The sequence below is a fragment of the Capricornis sumatraensis genome, chromosome 4, assembly GCF_032405125.1.
Source record: "Capricornis sumatraensis isolate serow.1 chromosome 4, serow.2, whole genome shotgun sequence".
In the NCBI taxonomy this organism is placed as follows: Eukaryota; Metazoa; Chordata; class Mammalia; order Artiodactyla; family Bovidae; genus Capricornis; species Capricornis sumatraensis.
In genome coordinates, this window is record NC_091072.1 from 101,276,215 (window position 1) to 101,296,051 (window position 19,837).

General features: G+C 48.8%; 2 protein-coding genes across 10 annotated transcripts; one reads left to right on the plus strand and one right to left on the minus strand.

Moving 5' to 3' along the window:
• Positions 1-1,060: 1,060 nt before the first annotated feature.
• Positions 1,061-14,339, plus strand: GLS2 (glutaminase 2). Of its 9 annotated transcripts, none has more exons than XM_068970742.1 (18): positions 1,061-1,434; positions 5,424-5,523; positions 5,937-6,058; positions 6,630-6,759; positions 7,291-7,370; positions 7,453-7,616; positions 8,145-8,203; positions 9,472-9,504; positions 9,799-9,857; positions 10,410-10,476; positions 10,602-10,652; positions 10,867-11,043; positions 11,695-11,826; positions 11,941-12,033; positions 12,227-12,288; positions 12,800-12,876; positions 13,165-13,228; positions 13,374-14,339. In XM_068970742.1, exons 1-18 carry the CDS (start codon positions 1,253-1,255, stop codon positions 13,528-13,530), a joined length of 1,809 nt encoding a protein of 602 aa, XP_068826843.1. In that variant the 5' UTR covers positions 1,061-1,252; the 3' UTR covers positions 13,531-14,339. The 9 variants fall into 9 exon arrangements, with proteins under 9 accessions (XP_068826843.1, XP_068826845.1, XP_068826840.1 ...); XM_068970744.1 differs by having other exon boundaries at positions 1,062-1,347; positions 5,421-5,523; XM_068970739.1 differs by having other exon boundaries at positions 1,068-1,434; positions 5,907-6,058; positions 9,772-9,857; positions 13,374-14,338.
• On the minus strand, positions 14,026-16,093 carry SPRYD4 (SPRY domain containing 4). The gene is made up of 2 exons (XM_068970748.1): positions 15,960-16,093; positions 14,026-15,616 (listed from the first exon to the last, which is right to left on the minus strand). Exons 1-2 carry the CDS (start codon positions 16,090-16,092, stop codon positions 15,078-15,080), a joined length of 672 nt encoding a protein of 223 aa, XP_068826849.1. The 5' UTR covers position 16,093; the 3' UTR covers positions 14,026-15,077.
• Between the last annotated feature and the right edge of the window lie 3,744 nt (positions 16,094-19,837).

The following is a 19,837-nucleotide window of genomic DNA, read 5'->3' on the forward strand; positions in this document are numbered from 1 at the left end:
CAAGCAATTAAGATAAAATTTCGGGAGCACCTAACGGTTTATAAAATGTTTAAGGGCTCAGAATTAAGGACAGTTCAGTTCAGTCACTCAGTCGTGTCCGACTTTTTGCGACCCCATGAATCGCAGCATGCCAGGCCTCCCTGTCCATCACCAACTTCCGGAGTTCACTCAAACTCACGTCCATCGAGTCGGTGATGCCATCCAGCCATCTCATCCTCTGTTGTCCCCTTCTCCTCCTGCCCCCAATCACTCCCGGCATCAGAGTCTTTTCCAATGAGTCAATTCTTCGCATGAGGTGGCCAAAGTACTGGAGTTTCAGCTTTAGCATCATTCCTTCCAAAGAACAACCAGGGCTGATCTCCTTTAGAATGGACTGGTTGGACACCTAAGTCTTAAACAGCCACTAAGTAGCAGAACTAAAACGAAAACCCAGGCACCCTAGCAACCTAGGGGGATCTTTCCTCCGTCCACTGATCTCACTTAAGTGCTGCAGGCTGTTTCCAGCCGGGGTAATTGCCGGCCACCTGACTCCTCACTCACCAACACCACGTGCTGGAGACTTGACGTTCCGCCTCGATGCCGCACTACGAGGGAGGCTACTGAGAGCTGGTTCTGGCCTTCGAATGTCGAAGGTCACGTAAGAGGCCTCTTGAACATGGCTCACTCTTACCGAGTGAGAAGGGGTACCGCTCTCCCCTCTCTCCGAGACTTCCATCGTTCTGACCGCCACCGCGTCCTTGGCCCTCGCAACTGCCCCCACCTCAGCTTTCCCGCCGTCAGCGCCTGCATGTACCGCTAGCCGCAGCGAGCCAGAGCGCGGAGGAATCGGTCCGCTTTTATGGACGGCCCACCGCCTTGCTTTCATTGGGTAGCCTCATCTTATCTCTGCCCCCAAGTTTTTTTTTTTTTTAACTTTCTCAATGATTGGACCTGGGCATTGTCCGTCCCAACTCTCAAGCACCGCCCCCTTCTCACCAGCTGCTAGACCCCCGCCCCGCCCCGCGCCTCTGCTCCATCGCGTGCGCGCCTCCGCGATACCCTGTCTAGGGGGAATTGGGTGCTCCTGGCAGTGTCCCGAGCCTTGTAGAGACCGGCCCCTCCTCCTGCACCAACCCCACCCACCGGGCCTCTCCTCTCCACTGCACTCCATCACTGAGCTCTCCCCACCTGGTCCGCGGTTCTTCCGGCCCTCCCTCCAACCACCTCTCAGACGCCCTGGGCGCTCGGGCCGAGCGGGCGGCGAGCTGGGAGGATGCGCTCCGTCAAAGCTCTACAGAATTCGCTGAGCAGGGCTGGCAGTCACTGCCGGCGGGGAGGCTGGGGTCACCTGAGCCAGAACCCTCTCCTTGGCTGGGGCGTCCGGCACCACCTCAGTGAGGCCGCGGCGCAGGGCAAGGAGACGCCGCACAGCCACCAGACGCAGCATCAGGATCAGTAAGACTCGCGGGACAGGGGCAAGGGACAGGCTCGCTCCCACTCCCTCTGCGGTTTCCCGCTAGCTTCCGAGTCCTGCTCCCTCAGGAGCGCATCGCATCTCCCTTCTCCTCTCCTCGCTTACTGTCCTGCGATGCCTTTTCCTTTAGATTTGGGGCTTTGGGTCCGCCACGCTCGGGCGGTAAAGTGCCGTCCCCCCGGGAGGGCTTTTGGGCAGGTCGGTGCTCGGGATGGTGCCTATCCAAGGTACGTACTTAATTGGGAATGCCGGTGGGCGCGGAGTGTTGCTTGGTGCACGTGTCTGAGTGCAGGGCAGTGTGAGCACTGCCCATCCTCACCCTCCTTTTCTCCCTGATCCTCGTGTGTATTTTCGGGCATGCGTGGGTGTGGAACAGCCTGCCTCGTGTCCTGGTGTACTTGGATCTGTGTGTGACCGGTGTCTCGGCATGTAATGTGTGATGTTCGAGTGTTATCGGTACGCAGATACGTGCGTATGTCGTCTGCGTATGTGTTGTGTGCGTAATCAGGACTCCCTAATCTAGAATACGGGTGGTTCTCCGATTGGTTTTTGAAGGAGGAAAATCTATAGTGGAGGGGAAGATCATAAGACGCAGATCTCCCAAACCAGAACCAGTCAAGAGCCATTAAACGTGCTGCTCAGGCGGCTCCCTGATTTAAGGTGTTTTCTTCCTTTGGTCTCAATCAGCCCTAGAGGCTGAACCTCTCTCTCTCCCCCACCACCCAGGAACACTTGGTGGATGAGCCTCTTGTCTTCCACACGCAGAAACAGACTGAGAAGGAAATTTTGTCGTCCCCAGAATCCAACACAGACACTATGCAGGTAGCCCCTGCTCTTTTATAGAGAATAAGAAATGAACCAACTCCCCTGTCATTGACATCTATTGAGGACAATCAGAAAGACGTGCACACTATAATTAAAGTAACCAGACAGACCACTCTGTCCTCTACCTCACCACCACCGGATTTCCTGTCCTGGACTGTTGATGGAATTCTCCAGGCCAGAATACTGGAGTAGGTAGCCATTCCCTTATCCAGGGGGTCTTCCCAACCCAGGGATCGAACTCAGGTCTCCCACATTGCGGGCAGATTCTTTACTGTCTGATCCACCCAGGAAGCCCCCTGTCCTGGACAGGTAACATTCAATAAGCTTTATCTATTTATCCTTGATGGCTCAGTGGTAAAGAATCCACCTGCCAGTGCAGGAGACTCCGGTTCTGTCCCTGGGTGGGGAAGATCCCCTGGAGAAGGAAATGCAACCCACTCCAGTATTGTTGCCTGGGAAATTCCATGGACAGAGGAGCCTGGCAGGCTACAGTCCATGGAGTCGCAAAAGAGTCGGACAAGAGTTAGCAACTAAACAATTTATTATTGGTAAGAATTGTTACTATGCTATTCATCAGCCTCCTTTCAAGGAGACACAGAATGTTTAAAGAATAAACCTTCTCAAAAAAAAAAAAAAGAAAAAACTTTGTCTCCCAGTCTACTTTCCACCCAAACTTTTCCCAAATAATCACCTTGAGAGAAATAGTGGTGGGATAGAGAAAAGGTTTAATCTCCCTCACCCTGACATCTTCTGTGGGATAGGGAGCAAGAGACACCCCTGGTTCCTATACACACACACCTCCTTCCTTATCCTGTGGCGCAGGTAATAGAAGTGGGGTGTGTGTGTGTGTGTGTGTGTGTGTGTTTAACTGGAGTATTTGATTTACAGTTGGAAGTGTTCTTAGGAAACTTGATCCTCCTACCTATTGCTGCCTGTGCTCCCAGAGACTTCTTGGTAAAGGCCTTGGACTGATACTCCTTTGGGCAGAAGGGGTTGAGGGCATGGAGAGGGATGGGTTCTGGGAATGTGGCACCCTCCATGAGGGGAAAGTGTTCTTGGTGGAAAAGGAGGGTAGCAAAGAGAAAAAGCCCTGTAATTCAGGTTATTGTTTCATTTTTTAATATTTAGCTTTATTTCTAATTATTAAAGAAAAACAAGGTAAATAGAGTATCAAGGAAAAAATTAAGGTTCCAATATTAGAGGTAAACATATATCTGTATTCAATATAAATCCATGATTTATATCCACATATATACTACATGCTATATATGGATATATAAAAATTTAACAGAAGTAGGATCATAGTATTCCTATTCTTTGATAGCCTATCTTTTCCATTTATAAACAGCTTTTAATATGATTTAATGTGTGCATGCATGATATTGTCCTTTTAATGGCTGCTGTTTTGTCATTGTAAGATTCCATGGTATTGAGATATCCTAATTTATTTAACCAATCTTCAGTTTGGTTACTACATATTCTTATGCAGTTGTTCGATTATGTCTTAGAGTAAATTCTTAGGAAATTTTGCTCCGCAGAGACATCTGTCGTTGATATCTTGTACAACCTTCTAGAGATATTTTATGCAAACATCAACAAATATATGTTGATATCTCTGGTAGGGGAACTAAGATCCCGAATGCTGCCTGGCCCAGCCCTGCCTCCAAAAAAAAACTTAAGAAGACACGACAGTAGAGCAGGGAAGATTGTTTTCTGTCAATAAGATGGTATGTTGTGTCATACCAGCAGCATAAGTGAAATTAGGAGTTTGGGGAATCCTTTGCAGAGTTAATAACATTTGATGTGGACTTTGTAGGATGAGCAGGACTGTACAGGTGAAGGAGGATAAGGTCTTTCCATGCAGAAGTTTCAGTACACACAACAAAGGCCAGGAAGCCTGACAGTGCCTTAGCCCATTTGGGGAGCCACCTATTTATTACCTGTACCATACTATGGTAGACTTAGACTTCCCTGGTGGCTCAGATGGTGAAAGCGTCTGCCTACAATGCAGGAGACCTGGGTTCCATCCCTGGGCTGGGAAGATCCCCTGGAGAAGGAAATGGCAACCCACTCCAGTATTCTTGTCTGGAAAATCCCATGGACAGAGGAGCCTAGTAGGCTACAGTCCATGGGGTCGCAAAGAGTCGGACACAACTGAGCGACTTCACTTCACTTCACTTCACCATACTATAGTACCATAGTATAAACAGTGTTCTTCAGCTTGCTTCTTTTATTTAATATTACTCCTGGCATAACTGGAGTGTGGGGGCATGGTAGAAAGTAGGAAAGGAATGTTGGCAGGTTTTAAAGAGCCTTTAATGCCATACTAAGAAACAGAACTTATTTTGTAGGTACTAGGGAGCTATCAAAGGTCTGATTAGAGAAATGATATTTGAGTTTCAGAAGGATAACTGTCACATTGTGAATAATGGGTTGCAAGTCAAGAGAATGTGTAATCGACAAACAAGGAGCCACTGAGCAAATACTTTGTGAAAGATAGTTTTTCATGGAATGTTGTTGAAATTAAACCTCACATTACCCTTGTGAAGCAGATATTAAACCCTTATTTTAGAGATGAGGAAGCAGGTTTGGCTGTATTAAATAACCTAACTTACTATCTATATTAAGATCATATAGCTATTATGGGGCAAACTCTGTACTTTCTACTACCCCATTCCAGCGGAGGGGGAGAGAAGAAAAGCACATGGATTTGATAGATTCATCCAGGTTTGGTTATGGGTGTAAGGTATGGGGATTGTCCAAATGATTCTACGTTTCCAGCTTGGCCTGTGGGTAAGTGGTATCACTATTAATCCAAATGGGAAACACAAGAGGAGGAGCAGAGGGAGGGAGGCAGGCAAGATGACCTCAGACTTGGATATGCTGAATTTGCAGTGCTGTGGTACATCTAGAAGTGCAATTATCTAGGAGGCCACTAGAAACAAATGTCTGAAGTTTAGGAACACAAGAAAGCTGGAGAACAGGACAGATGTGACAGGTTAGAATTACAGGGATAGATCAGAAGGTTCAGGGAGGCGGTGTAGACCGAGGACACCTCCCTACTGATCAGCCCTTGTTCTAGCAGGAGGAGCAGGGAGCAGTTCTCAGTTTCCTGTCCTTCTCGCCTGTCTCTGCCTCCAAACAGTGACTCTTCAGAGAGTGGCATGCTGTCCCGTCTGGGTGACCTGCTCTTCTACACTATTGCTGAGGGACAGGAACGAATCCCCATCCATAAGTTCACTACTGTAAGTTCCTCTCCACCTGCTCGGGATACCTTAGGATCTCTGGAAACTGGGAGAAGGTAGGACAGGTACAAGGCAGCTAATGGGCGGCTTCATTATGAGGATGAAAAACAGCTGATGATAGCAGATAGCTTAGGCTGTTCCAGAAGGAGTAATTCAACCCTCTGACTGCCTATCTTCTTGGTTTGGCACATACATCCAAGGGGTTCAGAAACCAGCTGCCTTGATGAAAAAGGGCAGGAAACCCATGTTAGCCTTCAAAATTGTTATACTCCATCCTTTCTTAAGTCTGCAAACCCATTTGTTCCACCTGTTGTAGTAGTTGGGGTTGAGCTCATTGTTATCCATTGGGGAAAATGATTAGGATTGGATTATTGTCCTTGTAGTTGACCTTACCAGGCTTCTTTCCCCGGAAGGCGCTGAAGGCCACCGGACTGCAGACGTCAGATCCCCGGCTCCGGGACTGCATGAGCCAGATGCGCCGCATGGTTCGAGAGTCCAACAGTGGTGGCCTCTTGGACCGAGATCTTTTCCGAAAGTGAGGGCCCGGGAAACAAGGGCACCCCGTCTCAAAACTGTTCTGGGGACACAGACTTAATAGCCAGGAGGAATCCTAGGGATTCAAGTCAACCCCTCACTTAATTTTATTATTTACTGGTTACACGAGCAACACGTGAATATGCCTATACTTATTATAAAAATTCAAACAACAGAGAAATACATGTTCTCTTTTCCTTCTCTCCCCGATCCCAGTCCCATTTTCCAGAAGTAAACAGATTAGTAGGTATCTTCTAGGTAGTGTCCATATACATATGTAAACATTTAAGATTTAAAATATAAAACCCACTTACAGATTATTCAGGAGGTTTTTTTCCTCCTATCCCAGGACACTATGTCTTGGAATATCTTTCCATATCATTACAACCCTTCATTTTAGAGGCATAGAAACAAGACCCAGAAAGATCCAGTGATAGACCAAAAGCTACATACACAGATGTTGGCCCCAAACCCGATGACCACTCACACTTTTTATTCCCAATCACCATGCCTCCACATGAGTCACAGCTGTGTCTCTCCAGCCCTTTAACCCAGTCGTGTCTGGGATCCAGGTGTGTGAGCAGCAACATTGTGCTACTGACTCAGGCCTTCCGAAAGAAGTTTGTCATTCCTGATTTTGAGGAGTTCACGAGCCACGTGGACCGCATCTTTGAGGATGCCAAAGAGCTCACTGGAGGCAAGGTGAGGGCCAAGGGACAGAGGGAGGGGCAAGGGCTCTGGGCCAGGTATACCTTGCTTCTCGGAGATTTCCTGGTGCTGGGAATCCAACTGATGAGAGATGAGAAGCAGAACCTCTAAAAGTGGGGGACAAGGGCTTTATGTATTTTTACCTGTGATTTCTAGAGCAAGTGAGGGAATCTGATGTTTTTATGGAGACAACTGACATAAGGATTCAATAGAACTTTGAAAGAGACTACAGGTTTATTGAGCCTAAGGAGAGAAAGGAAAGCTAACCCAGTATTCTTTGTATTAATACCTTCTATGCGCTTTACTGCTATCTCTATAGGAGTGGGTCTGCAGAAGGGTAAGGCCTAGGACTTAAGGCTTCGGTGTCTCTAGGAACACCAGGCAGGAGGGAACCCTGTTGTCCTGCAGAAGTCAGAATTTTAGCTTTTATCTAAAAGATTCTCCTGATCCTGAACCTTAGCTCTGTTCCCCCTCTCCATGTCCATTTCTCCATTGTCTCTGTTTTGTCTACCCACTCCTACACAGGTGGCAGCCTACATCCCTCAGCTGGCCAAGTCAAATCCAGACCTGTGGGGCGTCTCGCTGTGCACTGTGGACGGTCAACGGTGAGATGCTGGCTGAGGAAGGGGAGGCAGGGCACAGGTGCAGAGCATAATCCAACCCCTTTCATGGCCCGTTTGCCTCCAGGCACTCCGTGGGCCACACAAAGATCCCCTTCTGCCTGCAGTCCTGCGTGAAGCCCCTCACATATGCCATCTCCATAAGCACCCTAGGCACGGACTACGTGCACAGGTTCGTGGGCAAGGAGCCCAGTGGCCTGCGCTACAACACGCTCTCCCTCAATGAGGAAGGTGAGCACTCCCTGGGCCCGGACCAGACTCACAGATGTCCGCTTGTTATCCCACCCCTCTCCCAAGGGTATGTGTTTCTTTGCCCTTCCTTTTTTTTTTTTAATATATCTTTGGCTGCACTAGGTCCTCGTGACTGTACAGACTCCCTAGCTGCGGCGAGCAGGGCTACTCTCGAGCTGCGGAGCACTGTCTTCTCATTGCGGTGGCTCCCCTTGTGGAGCACGGGCTCTAGGGCCCTCAGTCTTCAGTAGTAGCAGCACTCGGGCTCCGTAATTGCAGGGCACAGGCTGAGTTACCTTGTAACATGTGGAATCTTCCTGGACCAGGGATCAAACCCGTGCCCCCTGCATTGGCAGGGGGGAGTCTTTACCGCTGGACCACCAGGGAAGTCCTCTGCCCTTCCCGATCAGCTCTGTCACTCCATCCTCCCCAGCAAAGAAACCTTTCCCATCTACCCTGCAGAGTAGGCAGGCTGTAAAGGTTTTACTCAGTGGCTGATAAGACGCCGGGTGGTTTGTATTTCCCCAGGAATCCCCCATAACCCCATGGTCAATGCTGGTGCCATTGTTGTGAGCTCCCTGATCAAGGTCAGTGCTACCTAGGCTTCTGGAAGGTACTGCTCTCTAGCTCGCCTTGTTCTTCTATCCTTCATATCTGCCTGTCTCTCCAGGGAGATGGGTGGGGCCTTGATTCCTTTGAGGGTGCCCAAGAGGCAGTGAAGACACAGCAGGGACTCATAAATTATGCTGAGGACATTACTAAGAGGAACTGTATCCCTGCCCCCACCCATGTGTCTGGGGCCCAGAGCTTCCTGGCCCAGAGAGAAGACAGCAGGTCCTGACCCCAGCCTAGAATCAAGGGCCGAATGCCAGACACAAGGGGAGGACAGCTCTGTTAGGTACTGATTGGCCACTTCTGGGTGAGGGACTCATGGAAAGAAGGGTGAATGGCCAGACCGGGGCAGCTGTTCACGTCACCCGGAGCTGTGAGTTGGCCTTGAGCAAGGATGTCAGGCCAGCCTGTCAGCTGTAGGTCTCCCAGAGCTTGAGCAACACCCCGAGAGCAGTGTGGGCAGCAACAATCCAGAGCCAATCGCAGCCCCTCCTGAGGAAGGTGGTATTAGGAACCCTCCCCCTAGGGACTCAGGTGTCAGAGTTCCTGCAGTGTTGACACTATAGCTGACACGGACAGGAAGCAATTGGAGGTTTGGGGGGACCAGGCTCTCCCCTTGCTCTGGGATCACTCTGTCTACAGCCCTGTATCTGGGACCTGCCTCATCCCATCCCCGTCTAAACAGGCCCTACTGACGTGACCCTTAGCTAGAATCTTTAACTTTACTTCAATTATCAATATAGTTTATATAGTTGAGTATTACAGTGTACGCAACACACACCCTCCTCCCATTCCCATCACTCACTCCAGGATTGGAGATGGCTGTGGGCATCAGGAATAGCACAGAGTAAGGCTCCTGTGGGGGAATAAGCAATGAGGATGGAGAGCAGGAATAGGGGCAGGGCTTGGGGTCAGGACTGGAACCAGGAACATGAAAGTGGGAGTGAGGGATGAGGACTGGCATTGAGGATGGAGATGGGAGTGAAACCTGGGGATGGGTGAGGCTCACAGATGGGGTGAAATTATCTGTACTCATTACTTGATCATAAACTCTAAATGGTTTTTAAGATCACTACATAGGCATGGATACAAAAAGTCTCAGTTAAAAAAAATGTTATCGTAAAACACAACACATGCCCAGTCGCAAAACCAATCTAACAGTTTGTCTCCACTAGGTCCTTCTGGCCCTCCCTGTCAGCCTCCTAGGCTTAGAATACTGACAGCTCTTTTTGTTGCCTTGCAGATGGACTGTAACAAAGCAGAAAAGTTTGACTTTGTAAGTTCCCTCGCTGCTCAGCCCCTGACTGCTTTTCTCTATGGCAAGGTGTCCATTCCAGCTGCCCCGGTGCCTGGCCTTAACCGCACTTTGATGGTGCACCAGCCCATACTAGAAGCCTTATTTCCAGAAGTGTGGGGATCTGGTGTCAGGGAGGAAGACCTTCAGAAGTCCCTGCTGGCATAAGGACTGAGGAGTGCAGAGGGTTAGGAGTGCAGGGGTGCAGAAGCCTGTGTGTGTTCACTAGGGGTCTTCATGCATGGGGAGCCTCCCATGCTTCCTTTTCTCTTCCAGGTCTTGCAGTATCTGAACAAAATGGCTGGGAATGAATACATGGGTTTCAGCAATGCCACGTAAGGCCCTGTTCACAGGACTGGCTAAATGTGTGTGTGGGGGGGGGTGTTTTGAGTGTGTGTACACATATGCTGAGGGGCGCCTTTGGGGGGGAGGGGGCGTGGTGACTAAAGGAGGAGGATAGAATGTTGGGAGGAAGGAATCCCAGGGGAACTTTGACCTCCCAGATTCCTCCCTGCCCCATCCTCGACATTTGTTTGCTTTGTAAAAGAATTGGTTCCATTTCTGTTTAGTACTTAACGTGAAAAACAGCGTGAGAGTCTGCACCTGGGCCCTTTTTTGCCAAGCTTCGTGAAGCCAAAAACGTCATTTTCCTAGGCTAGGTGACCACACCATTTGGGTTTGGCTGTGTTTTTCACACTACCACAAAGCTGGGCCCAGTGCTGGCTTAGGTTCAGACATTTCCTCCAGTATCACTGAGAGAATTTATAAAAGGGCGGATTTAGTTTGACATGTGCGATCTAGTTTTCTCTTTGAGGGAAGGTATTTTTCCCCCTTCTCCTCACACCCATCTTTCAAATGTCAACTACTAAATTGGGTGTCTGCTTCAGATTCCAGTCAGAGAAGGAAACGGGGGATCGGAATTATGCCATCGGTTATTATCTAAAGGAAAAGAAGGTAACCGGGAGAGGCGGTAGAGAAAGTCCCTGGGAATTCTGCGGCTGGTGTAAGGGCGGAGGGGGTTGGGGACTTCTGGCAGTGCGACAGGGACTACTGATGGCTCTCTCCTTTCTTCCTTGCAGTGCTTTCCTAAAGGGGTGGACATGATGGCTGCCCTTGATCTCTACTTCCAGGTAAGCAAACGCCGCCATTCAGCCCAGGGCCAAGGGAGTAAGACAGCCTTCCTTCCTTCCTGTGACCCACAAGATGGTCACCAGGGGTCCCCGGGCCCTTCAGAAACACCAGGGCAATTTGTTGAAGGGTCAAGGTGTCAAGAACATTGCGGTACACCTCAGAGCACAGCATCCGGGTCCACTCCACACCCTCAACTCTGCCTCGTCTCCACAGCTGTGCTCTGTGGAGGTGACCTGTGAATCGGGCAGTGTCATGGCAGCCACCCTGGCCAATGGTGGGATCTGCCCCATCACTGGAGAGAGCGTGCTGAGCGCGGAAGCCGTGCGCAACACCCTCAGCCTCATGCACTCCTGCGGCATGTACGACTTCTCGGGCCAGTTTGCCTTCCATGTGAGTGCGTCTGGCCCTGCCATCCATTCGTCACAAGCCCAGAGCCAAGAAGAGAGGACGCTGAGTCTCTGAAGGTGGAGAGGTGGACGTGTGTTCCTGCCTCTCACTCACTAACCTCCAGCTGGGCAATTTAGGCCAAGAATCCTTAGGGGAACACAGCAAACCCCTCAAACACATAAATGCAGGAGAGTACAATTTCAGACCCACTCCGCTGCCGCCCTTCACATGGCTGGAGGTTTTTCAGGTCTCATACAGGCGGCCACTTCCAAAGAGAGGCTTTTCTGACCACCCACTTCTCCACTGGGCACCTCCCTCCCTCCCCCCACTTCATCTTCAATCACAGCACCCTGCTCTTTTTCTACTGTGTTATCCTAAGTTGTGATTATTTTTGTCTTTGTCTGCCTCCTACCACCTGAATGTAAGTTAACTGACAGACTTTGTCCTAGCTTTAGGACAGCTTCAGGCACAGAGTAGATAGGTTCCTTACTGAAGCCACAAATTTAAAAGAGGGCAGGGGAGGACAGGAATAAGAAAAGCTAATTAACAAGCCAACAGTTTGAGAGGGGCGTGGCCTTGCCCATGCAATCATTTGGGATTGGCTAAGAGGTAGGGCATCTCTGGCTCATCCTCAGTTCCAACTTTGTCCCCAAGGTGGGCCTGCCAGCCAAATCAGCTGTGTCAGGAGCCATCCTCCTGGTGGTGCCCAACATCATGGGGATGATGTGTCTATCACCTCCACTGGACAAGCTGGGGAACAGCTATAGGGGGGTCCACTTCTGCCAAGTAAGTTACTTTGCATATAGTACTTCGTATTTTTGAATGAGAAAATAAAAGCAATTTCAAGCTCCTACTAAGTGCAGGGAGGAAGTAAACCATCTCTTTGCCTTACAATTCCAGAGGTTGGTGTCTCTCTTCAATTTCCACAACTATGATAACCTGAGGCACTGTGCTCGGAAATTAGACCCACGGCGTGAAGGGGGAGAAGTCCGGGTAAGGAAAACCCTTGGGGCTGGGGGGTACTCATAAGACTATTTCAGAAAAGAACATTACATAACACTTCAATAAAACTGTAGGCTAAATTAACCCCTAAGGCTAACACACAAGGGAGGGGGACAGGGAAGAGCTGGGCATGGGTGGGTTCAAAGTCACAGTTCATCTCAGGCGGGTCTGATTTGTTTTCCAGAACAAGACTGTGGTGAACCTGCTATTTGCTGCCTCTAGTGGAGATGTCTCAGCTCTTCGAAGGTACTTATACTCTGACCAAATAAACACAATAAAATACTCCTAGTCAGAAATCTCATTAGCTGTCAACATAGCCAAATAGTTGCTTCAGCCTTACGGTCAGACTGGTCAGAGACTGTATTTAAATGAGTTTTTTCTTTAAAGTACAGTGACTGCCATGTGATAAGAACTTAATTAATGGTAGTCACTATTGTGATTAATCTGGGTGTTAAAAGCAGAGTCCTAGGAGATCGGTAAGGACCTTGCCTCAAATGGACTACCAACACCAATGAATCTGTACTGGGCACCTACTACAGGTAGGCAGCGATGTTCCTGGAACCATCACACTCACCTGTGACACAGGAGTTGACAGCCTCATCAGATAGAGAACACAGACTGTACAGAGTCCGCAGATCTTATCATAAACTCTGTCTTGCTTTTTCTGGAACTCATCCAGTCTGACCCCACTTCAGAAAGGCTACCAGTGACTCTACGCTGATCTGGGTAACTCCAGCTACTTTCTACTCCCCTTTAGGTTTGCCTTGTCAGCCATGGACATGGAACAGAAAGACTATGACTCCCGCACTGCCCTGCACGTTGCTGCTGCTGAAGGTATCCGAAGGTTAAAAATAAGAGGGGAAGCAGATCCCAAGACCTTTCTTTTCTACCAAGAGTACCCCCCATTATGTGTGCCCACAAGGTTTCAGAGGCAACAACTAGTTTTGTCTGGATGGCCTTCAGTGTGCAGGCTATTACTGGGTGCTGCAGGGAGCAAAACTGGGAAGAAGCCTTCCCCCCTCCCCTTTTAGTTCAGACTCCAGCTGCCAAGTGTCTACGCACGTTACCACCACAAGCGTTAGGATCTGTACCCTCTCGTTTTCCTTCTGCCCATGTTCCTAGGACACACTGAAGTCGTTAAATTCCTGATTGAGGCCTGCAAAGTGAATCCTTTTGTCAAGGACAGGTGAGTAGGATTAAGCTAAAGTGGTGGGGGACAGAAAATGGGCAGCAACTTCTCTACTTCTGCGCTCCAGCCACCAGTTAGGTGTATAACCAGGGCACTCTTGATGTCTTCTTTGCCCGCTCATGGTCTCTGTTCCTCCCCTCAGGTGGGGCAACATCCCCCTGGATGATGCTGTGCAGTTCAACCACCTGGAAGTGGTGAAACTGCTCCAAGACTACCAGGACTCATACACACCATCTGAGACTTGGGCTGAAGCTGCAGCTGAGGCCCTGTCCAAAGAGAACTTAGAGAGCATGGTGTGAGCATGGGGCTTGCATGGTCCCTGCCCAAGAAAAAGCACGAGCTGGCCACACACTTAACATATAACCACCAAACATGCTACGGAGGGCCGCACTGCTTCAGTGGGGACCAGGACTAAGGCCAGTGCTTTTTGTGAAAGAGTTGAAATACCCCATTCCCTTGGCAGAAAGCGTACAGAGAAGTGCCTTTGTGGACACCTGCAGTAGAGCTATCAGCAAAGATTGTGGGCTTCTTAAAAGTACAGACTAATGGCTTAGCCCACTCCAGATCATCCCAGGTTTTCATGCAGGTCCCCTCTTCTCTCCCAAGAAGCCATTCTGAGAGAGAGTCCGGCGGAGGGGCTCTAGCCACCCCACACGTGTATACGTACACAGAGGAAGAGGGAGCTATGTACTGGGCTTTAGTAGTCTGGCGACTTCCCCTTTGGCCAGAAGTGCTGCTGCTACTGCTAATAGCAATTTTATAGACAGAGAAAGTATTTTGTGCTCAAATAAACTTTAATTACACAAATGATTTTTGCCAGGCCCAGTCCTTCTCTTTCTCCCCTAGGGCCACCCAGCTGCATCACCATCATAAAGGTGTTGTAGAGTAAGATGGTACCACAGGGTCAGAGCGAGCCCAAAGAATACATATTTCACGTACAAACTCACCCCACTAGGTAAATACTGCTTTAGATAAAGTATATTGTGCTACCAAGTGGGAGCAACTGCTTGGGTCTGAACAAACCCCCAAGTGAATTGTGTAAGACCTCAGGCCTCCTTTCTTGCTCTGGAAGTCAAAACTGTAGCTGAAATGAAGATGGACTGCCTGGAGAATAAAGTTTTTGGCACTCATTCCCTCAATATCCCCCATGTGTCTCTTCCCCTTTGGTCATGATTGTAACTGGTCCAGTGATTGCAACACATGACCAGATCAGAGGTGTGCAATTAAGGCAGATGGACTCAGGGTGAGGAGACCTGCAGCTGTGTGGGGCTGAGAGTCTTAACACTGAAGCATTAGGGAAGGAGGGCTCTGTTCTCATCCTGACACAGTCAGTAAAGCACTGCCCGAGGGAGCCAGAGCCCAAACTCTGGATGTGCTGTACAGAAAGGGCCAAGTCATTCACAGCACCACTGCACCAGCCAGAGGTAGAAAGGATTTACTCTGGAGAGATTAGGTAGAGCCTCCAAAACAAACAAGTTAGATGGGGGCAAACGGAGGCAGAGGTAGCACAGTGATGAAATTCAAACAAAGCTGAAGGGTAAGTCCCCCAGGACTGAATACAGTCTGAGAAAGGCCTGGACACAGGGAGACAGATTGAAGGATGCAAGTACAGAGAAAGTACATTCATAGTAGCCTAGGAAATTGGCAGTAGTTTGGGGGAGGGGAGAGCATGGCCATATGCCTAGCTTTCACAAGGTAGGAGAAAGGAAGATAACAAATATTGCACAGAGGACCCGTCACTGAATTTTCGAAGCCAGCAGTTTCTTCAGGCACAGTTAAAAGGTTTCAGACACTTGGAGCAGGAGGCAGGCCAAGAGAGTGATTAGGGACTCCAGTCATGGACATACTAGAGCCCTTCAGGTACCTCAAGCCCTGAATGGGTCAGCAGCTCTCCATCCCAAAGGGCAAAGGCAGGCACCACTGGGCCCCGGAAATCTGTCTGTAGTATGTGGACCACAGCAATCCGGCTCACATCCACCAGGCTCAGCTTCTGGGCCTCATACTCCAGCAGCAGCCCCACCTTCTCTGGCTGCCCCATGCCCTCAACTGGGGCTTTCTCGTTGGCCAACATGGTGTGCCACTTGCGCTGAGCATAGGTGAACACCCAGGAACGATCGTCAACACCGATGCAGCTATCGCGAGACATGTCCACATCTGCCACTCCTATCCGGAACTGCTGAGAGCGCTTCACTGTCACCTCCCAGTAATGCCTGCCACTGGTGACAGCTGTGTCTGCCAGCACAACTGCCCACTCCCGGAAGCGCTCCACATTAAGGGCTAATTTTGTAGGCTCCAATCCCACCATGCCGTATTTGACACCTGTGTCACCTTTGAAGAGTAACAGGCTGCTGTGGGCTGTCTTTTCTTCCAATTTGAAACTGATGCCTGCGGGCAGAGCAAAAAGACTGGATAATGACGTGAGCTAGAACTCTAGAACGTACACCAAGCCGATGTAAAACAGGCAGACAAATCACGAGGAAACACGGGAGTCTGAATGTCGAGCGGACAAGAGAGCTAGGGCGCTTTACTACGGGCAGCCCAAGGAGCCGAAAAACTCGGACTGGAGAAGCCGTGTAATTTAAAGAAACCAGATAGTCTCCCGCGTTTGGAACGCAGGTGGAGGACGGGAATGAGTCGAAGGGGCTGGGGATGTTTCTCCCGCGGGCTCCAGGAATATCAGACGGAAACTATTTTGGACATAAAAGAAAGTAAAAGGATAGAAGCCTACCTCTGCGGGCTTCCGTGGCGGCAACCCCCAATCGTTTGGTTCCCCGGCGGTACAGGCACAACGAACGTGCAAAGGGGAGCGCCATCTTGCGCCACGGATGAACAGGGCACGCCCCCAGCTGAGACCCCTCCATCTGCCCGCCTGCTCCTCTAGCACGTGGCGCTCGAGAGCGCGCCGCGCAGTGTGATGACGTAAGAGCCGCCATTTTAGTGAGTTCTGTTTCTGTTCCCTCGGGGGTTGGTTAATCGGGTATTTTGCGGGGCGGAATGCTGTTCTTATTTTAACTAAACAGGACGTTTAGAAAGTGTAGCAAGATGGTTATAAGTATAGATTTTAGAATTAAACAGTGACTGGATTCGAGCCCACCACTTGTTTTGTTGTTCAGTCACTGTGTCATCTCCGACTCTGCGACCCCGTGGACTGCAGCACGCCAGGCCTCCCCGTCCATCACCAACTCCCGGAGCTTGCTCAAACTCATGGCCATCGAGTTGGTGATGCCATCCAACCATCTCATCCTCTGTCGTCCCTTCTCCTCTTTCCTTCAGTCTTTCCCAGCATCAGGGTCTTTTCCATTGAGTCAGTTTTTCACATCAGATGGCCAAAGTATTGAAGCTTCAGCTTCAGCATCAGTCCTTCCAATGAATATTCAGGACTGATTTCCTTTAGGATGGACTGGTTGGATCTCCTCGCAGTCCATGGGACTCTCAAGAGTCTTCTCCAACACCACAGTTCAAAACCACTTAATTTTTCTGTGCCATAATAGTCTAATTGAAAAACAAGTGTCTAGTTGTCAGCCATAGTAAAAGTTAAATGAGAGAATACCCTAGAGTACATCTTGACAAATAACAACCACTGGGTAAGTGGCAGTTGTTAACAATAAATATTAATAAATGTTGGTTTTGTGTTTTCAGACCTGGCAAGGGAAGGTTTAACTCAATATTTGTTTTTCTCAGCTTACCCCCAAATATCACTATTTTGGTTCAGAACGGATCAGTTAAATGGGTGATTATGGCGGGCCTACATTTTGAACTTTTTTATTTGCTTGAGTCTCTATATCCCTGCTTTCTAGGATGATAAAGCCTCTTCTCAACGCTTTACTGGCCACCCAAATAACATCCCATTGATGCTGATCAGGGTTCTGTGGGGCTCCCGGACACAGAGGCCTTTTTGTCCCCCATTTCTTGTAAACATGACTCCAGCTTCCATGACTTGAGTTCAAAAGGGCAGATGAGCCGCAAAACCACCTGAGGCAACATTAAACAGACTGGAGAAGCTCATCAAAATTAGGAGACTGGTTGCTAAAACCAGCACACACCCTATTATTGTTAACAACCCCACTCTTGAAACTTGGCGAAGAAAGAAGCATGCGCGACTTACCGCCTTGATTCTTATCACGTACACTTGCCTAACTATATAACCTCTTCCTACACACTGGAGGGGTAGAGGGAAAGAGGAGTGGGACAGTTCTTGAGGCATTAGCCTACTGCAGTCCCTCTTTGCCTGGCAAAGAAATAAAACCACTCTTTCCTTCTCCTCCATAACTCCAGCTCCTTATTTTTGTTTGGCATTAGCACACAGATAGCCAAGATTCTGGCATCACCATCTTCCTCCTATTCCCCCGAAAAAGGGGTTTCAAGTCTTTCAGCACCTAATTTACCAAAAATTATTCTCTTATTCCAGACTTCCAACTACTGGGCCTGTGGCAATGTCCCTAGTTCAGGCCACTGTCATCCTTGACCTAAACGGGGGCTTTCTTGTTTTAAGTGTGGTCGCCTCTAAATTGGTCTCCCAACTTCCACCTATCCTCCAGTGTTCACACTGCAACCAGAGAGATTTTTTAAGTTTTTTTTATTTTTGGCTGTGCTGGGTTTTCACTGCTGTATGGGCTTTGCTCTAGCTGTGAGCAGGGGCTGCTCTGTGGTCACCGGGCCTGGGTTTCTCACTGCGGTGGCTTCTCCTGTGGTGCACAGGGGGTTTCAGTTACTGCAGCTCAAGGGCTCTAGAGCACAGGGTCAGTAGTTGTGGTGCTCAGGCTTAGTTGCTCCATGACGTGGATCTTCCCAGATCAGGGATCAAACCCGCGTCTCCTGCACTGGCAGGAGGATTCTTTATAACCGAGCCAGCAGGGAAGCCTCAGAATGATATTTTTAAGTCACAAATCTGTTCACATCATGCTACTTTTATCTTTTGGGTTTTTTTGTTTGTTTTTCTCTACTTAAATGTTTTACTATGCCTGCATCATATTCCCTTGCACTGTTACAAGGTTTTACATGATATGACTGCTGCTTACCATCTTTTTCCCACAAAGCACAGTTCTTCTTTCAAAAGTCTATGAATCTAGTGAGAAGGTTGATGAGAATATTGGCAGCTGCATTATCATGGACTGTGTGCTGTGATTGAAGTGGCTATAGGATGCTCAGGAAGCAAAGTAGAAGCCTCTGATTGAGTAGTACATGAGAGATTGTTGGGAAGAGGCTTCCCAGAAGCCATATCTATGGCTTGCAAAGCAAAGGTGGTTAAGCTAATCTTGCTTTCCTACACACTTTCTCTTCCTCTATCCCTTGACTTGGTGAGCTGCAACCCACAATGGTGCCCAGGCCAGAAAGCTGGAAGTCCTCTACTTCTTTGTCTCCCTCACTTCACATGTCTCAGTTCAGTTCAGTCACTTAGTCATCTCTGACTCTTTGCGACCCCGTGGACTGAAGCACACCAGGCTTCCCTGTCCATCAACAACTCCCAGAGCTTGCTCAAACTCATGCCCATCGAGTTGGTGATGCCATCCAACCATCTCATCCTCTGTCGTTCCCTTCTCCTCCTGCATCAGGGTCTTTTCCAGTGAGTCAGTTCTTCACATCAGGTGGCCAAAGTATTGGAGTTTCAGCTTCAAAATAAGTCTTTCAATTGAATATTCAGGACTGATTTCCTTTAGGATGGACTGGTTGGATCTCCTTGCAGTCCAAGGGACTCTTTAAGAGTCTTCTCCAACACTACAGTTCAAAAGCATCAATTCTTCAGCACTCAGCTTTCTTGGTAGCCCAATTCTCACATCCATACATGACTACTGGAAAAATGATAGCTTTGACTAGACGGACCTTTGTTGGCAAAGTAATATCTCTGCTTTTGAATATGCTGTCTAGGTTGGTCATAGTTTTTCTTCCAAGGAGCAAGCGTCTTTTACTTTCACAACTGCAGTCACCATCTGCAGTTATTTTGGAGCCCAAGAAAATAAAGTCTGTCACTGTTTCCATTGTCTCCCCATCTATTTGCCATGACATGATGGGACCAGATGCCATGATCTTAGTTTTATGAATGTTGAGTTTCAAGCCAACTTTTTCACTCTCATCAAGAGGCTCTTTAGTTCTTCGCTTTCTGCCGTAAAGGTGGTGTCATCTGCATATCTGAGACTGTTGATATTTCTCCCAGAAATCTTGATTCCTGCTTCTCACATATCTGGTTGTTATTAAATCCCTATCACATTATTTCTCCCCGGTCTGCTGCATTGGCTTTTCGCCTGGTCTTCCATTCTCCTCTGTGAGGCTGAGGGAACATTTAAAGAGGCTAGCCCACCCACTAGGTTGTGAATTCATAAGAGGCTTTAAGTCCCTTGTACTCTGTGTTCCTGGGTCTCAGGATTCTCCTTAGTACAGAGTAAGTGTTCACTGTTTTTGAATAAAGGAATACGTAAGGGAGTTTTGTGCCAACGTTCTTGCATGCACTAGCTCATCCCTTCCACCAGGGGTCAGCCTGGCTCAGCCTTTCCATCCCTATTAGGGTGTGAGAAGAGAGGTTTCCATTCTTTTCAAGACTAGAAGCACAGGTGTGAAGGTGACTTTCCCTTCAGTAGAGTCATCCTCTCCCAGGTGACGCTAGTGGTAAAG